We start from the raw sequence: 5,233 nt of genomic DNA, 5'->3' as shown, positions 1-5,233 counted from the left end.
ACTGAGCTCTTTGTTCATTTGAAAAATGAGAAAGAGTAGTTAGCTTTAAATTACTACAAATATTTTAAATAATACTCATGTAAGGTCTCCGACAATGTGTGACACACTTTCTTGTGTGCATAGAATTGTAGGTATATAGTACACTAGATATGGTTTCTTCCGTGGAGAGTGTCCTCCAATAGGGGTTTTTATCTTTATCTAAGTAGCTTTTAACACATAACATAATATTACATGTGTGAGCTATATATGTAAAAATAAAGAATTAGAGTAGAAGTAAAATTTCCTATTTTGTGGTCATAGAAGACCTTCAGGGAAAGTTTAATGTAGAAAATAATCTTAAAAATAAAAAATAATCGGGCTTACACTTCAAATTGGGAGGAGCTGATCAAGTAGAGCAAAGTATGTCATTAACAATATTCAGCACTGTGGTGCCAGTGTCCACAGCAGTAGCAGGGCACAGCTGTGGTGTCAAAAGGTAGGCTGTAGAGTACACTTATCACCTACGGGAGCCTGGTAGATAATCGCGGTGTTCTGTACTTAGGTCTCTCGGCGTACACCCACGTGGAGCTTCCGTATTACTCTAAGTTTATTCTTATTGCTGCGTACCTTGCCTCCTATAACCCGGCCAGAACTGACAGGAGGTTCTTCCTTAAGGTAACAGTAGCTTCTTACTCTTATGAAAATCCCAGGAGTACAGTTGGTCTTGCAGGTTCAAACATATGAGCTTCAAAAATATTGTATGTGTACTAAACATGTAAAGAACAAATCGTTAGTCCAAAACCTGTCCACTTTTTCTTTTCCATTTTCACGTGTGTGTGAGCGTCTTAATGTTTGCGTGCACATGTGTGTGGGCAAGGTGAGCATGCCTGTGTGTGCACATGCATGTAGAGTTTGGTGTGAAAATCATCTCGGGTCTCTCCATCGAGTCCTGAGCTCTCCAGTCTGGCTAGTCGAGTAGCTGGCTTACTGTGGGCATCGCTGTCTCTTTCCAAGGCTGGAATTACAGGCAGGCTGCCACACTCGTCTGCATTTATATAAGCTCTGGGCGTTTGAACTCCAGCCCTCAGGGAACCGTCCTTTATTCTCTGGACAGAGAATATTTAGTAATCAGGTTTTGTTGCTGTTGTTTTGTTGTTTTCTTCTGTTACTAGTCTTTGAGGGGGAAGGACAACCCCATTCTGGCTACTGAGTCTTGAGTGTGCAAATGTTCTCAGCCAGTGTATAATCCATGAATTACTATCCTCCTTTAAGTGACAAATATACATTTGTTTATCTTTGGAAGTTCTGTTTTTGTATCTTGAATATGTAGTTTTAAGGTCAATGTAACAAATTCTTTTAAGAATTATCACTATTGTCTATTGTATTTTATAATCTTTATGTGCAAAAGTCTGCTTCCAGTCTAAGTCTACCCTAAAACATATCGTAATAAGTAAAATAATATTTCTAAAAGTGATATTTAGATATATAAAAGATATATAATTAACATTTTTGTATGGCATCTTTTCAACAAATTGCCCTTTCTAATTGAGCTTCTTAATCTAAAAATTTATTTTCCTTAATTGCAGCATCATGGGAAAATCAAGAAAACCAACTTTCTAAAGAAACATGAGAAGGTATTTATATTTTAAATTCCATTAACTTTTGAATTTAGGGAAACTTATGATTTAGGATAATTAAGGAAATGGATGAATGTGTAATAATTATATTTGCATATGAAAACTTTTTCTCTCAGTAGTGTTACCCTTTAATGTAATGATGTTTTGTTAAGTGCACTGTTCGAAAGCAGACTGGAAGAAGTGGGAGCCAGAGATAAAACTGAGTTGACCGAGTTTTTAATAACTTACTTAATGAAAAAGCCCTCCCTGTACTGTACAGTTAAACACAGTGGATTAAACTCTTTTACCTTCTTCTTTTTCCACTCTTAAATACCTACAAAAATTCTGATGATGGAATAAAAATGAGAAACCCATAAACACTTAAGCAGGAAAGAGATTTCTGCAATGAAACTTGGAGGTGCTTGTATAGAACTCTGGGTCTTGACCCCGTATGTCAATAGTAAAAGATTTCTAACTTAAAGTCAAGCGTGCATTGACCTGAGGGGTCATGCCATCATGTGAAGCACACATGTTGTTTGTTGTGAGTCACCGTATTTTTACTACGCAAATGAAGTTTCCTACTCTTAAAATTATAATAGCTTAATTAAAGGAAATAAAAATCTTTACTCTTTTATCATTATTTCTCAGCATGTAAGTATCAAGTTAGTTTATTTTTGGGTCGTTTCATTTTAAAATACTTGATTTTCAGAATTACTGTTTGACATGCTTGTTTGAGTTAAATGAAGTTTAGATTAGGCATAGGACAGAATTTCAAGCAATCTTTGCAAATACCTTAAGCCTGCTTCTGCCATTCCATCTGATGTGTGTTGGCAAAGTGATATTCTCAGCACTGACTTGTATAAAATCAAAATATTGATCAACTTTGAAGAACATTGAAGCTGCTCTACTCTTGCTTCGAAAGATTTAGTTACTTACGTAAACAAATATCTCATTAGTATACAAATTAACTTGTCTCTAATAAATGGCAAGATTTTAGCAAAGAATGGTTTTAAAATAAGTTTATTTATGGTTTGTGTACCTTTTTATATATTTAATCCCAGTACTCACAAGGCAGAGGCAGGCAGATTCTTTGAGTCCAAGGCCAGCCTGGTCTACAGAGTGAGTTCCAGGCCAGCGAGGGCTGCAGAGTGAGACCCTGTCTGTCTTTTGTGAAGAAAGGGGTCACAGGTGGGAACCCTCATGAGATTTCGCAGAATAGATGAATATTCAGGTCATTAAGCAGATGGAAGGACAGAAGTTCTGGAGAATCACTGAGTACTTTTAAAGTAGGTTAGTGGTCCAGGTTAAAAATCAGTGGATTTAGAAGATAGACAGCTACGTGGTGTGCCCAAACTGCTCCTGACTTTCAGCTGGACGTGGAGAACTTTGGACTAGAGTCCACACTCTTAATGCTATGAATTGTTTTCAATCTTAAAAACAAGTCAGTATACACTTCTCAATTACTGGTGATTTCAGGACTTTAAGAAGCAAAAACTAACTTTACTATCTTTTGCCTTTCATTGTTATTGCTATAAAAAGGTCTGTTCCCTTTTCTTTTTTGATGTCTGTATTCTGTACTGTTCATCAGTTTGCTCCCTTTGTTATTGTTATAGCTGTGCTGGAGTGTATCTGGGGTTAAATTTCTTTTTATCTTGAGTTAGTTTTGCTTCTGACCATTAACTTTTCGCTTGTTGCCACTTCTCCCTTTATCTGTCTTCTTAAGACACTGCGTAGGTACATTAGACATTATTGTCCTTTTCAAAGCCGTTTGCATTCTTCGTTTCCTTTGGTCTTTGAATACTTTATCCCAAGGGTAATTTTTTCAGTCCATCTTTTCTTCGGTTTTGAAGAAATGCAATTATTCCCCCACCTCTTCATAGTTGTTACCATGATCCAATTCTAGGCCTACACCAAAGCCTTCAGTTCTGCTTCCTACTGTCTTGAACTCATAGGCAAGCGATAGAATGTATGAATATTTTTACAAGTCAGTTACAAAATGGCAAAATGGTAAATGGTGCAAAAAGAAACTTGAATACTAACAAGAGTGACATAATTCCTGTCTTCACTGATGCGGTGCAGACATAACAACAGTGAGACATTTACACGCCTGCACATGTCCTGCTGCCACCCTTTGCCTGTGCTCCTGTAAGTAGTAACAGTGAAAGTCACTGAGTTAACACAATTACAGGTGTAAAGGAAGCTAGATAGGAAGAGAGGATCCGCAGGTGTGGGAGGGTGTGAAAATGATTAACATGCATTAACTGTGATTAAAATGTCATAACAAAACCCATTATTTTGTATAGTTAATGGGTGCTAATAAACACAGCAAAAACATAAATCATGCCGGGCGGTGGTGACGCACGCCTTTAATCTCAGCACTCGGGAGGCAGAGGCAGACGAATCTCTGTGAGTTCAAGGCCAGCCTGGTCTAGAAAAACTAGTTCCAGGACAGGAGCCAAAAAGCTACGGAGAAACCTTGTCTCGAAAATAAAAAAAAAAAAAACAAAAAAAAAAAACAACCATAAATCATGATATTGGACAATGTTAAATTTGTTAGTATATTTGAGAGAAAAAGTGTATTACTACTGGGAATTGATAGTGTAGAGGACATATGGTGGTATAAAGAGTTTCATCGTCTCTTTTCTTTACAGACAAGCAATCACCTCCTTGGACCCAAGCCATTTCCACTGGACAGGTTGTTAGCAATACTGTATAGCATCGTGGACAGCAGAGTGGCCCCAACCGCAAATATCTTCTCCCAGGTAGGCCTCATCCTGGGGTCTTCCCGCCATTTCCAGTCAGTTAACTGGACAGGCAATATTGTTGTTAGTAAGTACGGTTGGCCCCTTCGTGTGGCCTGGTTTGGGGTTCACAGATTCAACCAGCTACAGTCAGAAAAAGAAGACAGTGACTGAGCATGTGCAGGCCCGTCCTTGTTCTGACTCAGTACACAATGTGGTGTAATATCTGATCCTTGCATTGACACTAAGTTCTGTTTGATAAGGGATAGAGAAGAGACTGAGAGTGTCCTGAAGATGGGTTCATTGTATGTACTACATACCATTTCATACATGGGACTTGCGTGTCCTCAGCTTCACTGTGGGGTTTTTCAGCCAAGCCTCCTGAGGATGCTGAGGGGCAGCTGTATTGAGAGTTCCAAACCCAGACCCCTTGGGGGGTAACACAGAATTTACAAGTATAACTAATGTCAAAAGCAATTTAATGTTTCTCGTTCTTTTTCTGTTTTTAGTAAAGTAATTTTAAAAAAATCACTGCTGATTAAACAAGCATCTGATTAAATTGATGAGTTATAATATGTAAGCATTGGTTTAATGAAAACATTATAAGTGTGTATGAAAGTGTTCTATAATATCTTTATTTCTCATAAATATACTTTTCAGGCTGATATGCCCTTTTTGTTATTTGGTCTGTTCTCCAGAATTAACTAAACTTTTAGTATTTCACCAGGTGGCAGAATAAACCCAGAAGTAGAAGTTGAGGATTTTGGTTTTGGGAATTAGTTATAGTGTCTTTTTTTCTTTTTTTCCATTGAAGTTTAAAGACAATTTTATAAGTATTGCTGGGTCCAGGGGTAGGTTGATCCCGAATTTCCTGAGAAACCGCCACACTGCTTTCCA

The 5,233-nt window shown here is 37.6% G+C and overlaps 1 protein-coding gene across 1 annotated transcript in view; it reads left to right on the top strand.

Annotated features, from left to right (window-relative positions):
- The window catches only part of Orc5 (origin recognition complex subunit 5), a 54,417-nt gene that overhangs the window by 26,682 nt on the left and 22,502 nt on the right, over positions 1–5,233 (top strand). The window contains exons 10-12 of the mRNA XM_026784652.1: positions 542–654; positions 1,566–1,613; positions 4,247–4,357. Coding sequence (XP_026640453.1) covers positions 542–654; positions 1,566–1,613; positions 4,247–4,357 — 272 coding nt within the window. The remainder of the gene's footprint in view (positions 1–541; positions 655–1,565; positions 1,614–4,246; positions 4,358–5,233) is intronic.

Source organism: Microtus ochrogaster, chromosome 26 (assembly GCF_000317375.1).
Source record: "Microtus ochrogaster isolate Prairie Vole_2 chromosome 26, MicOch1.0, whole genome shotgun sequence".
NCBI lineage: Eukaryota > Metazoa > Chordata > Mammalia > Rodentia > Cricetidae > Microtus > Microtus ochrogaster.
Note: the sequence above shows the minus strand (reverse complement) of the source record. Positions and strands in the feature narration are given on the sequence as shown.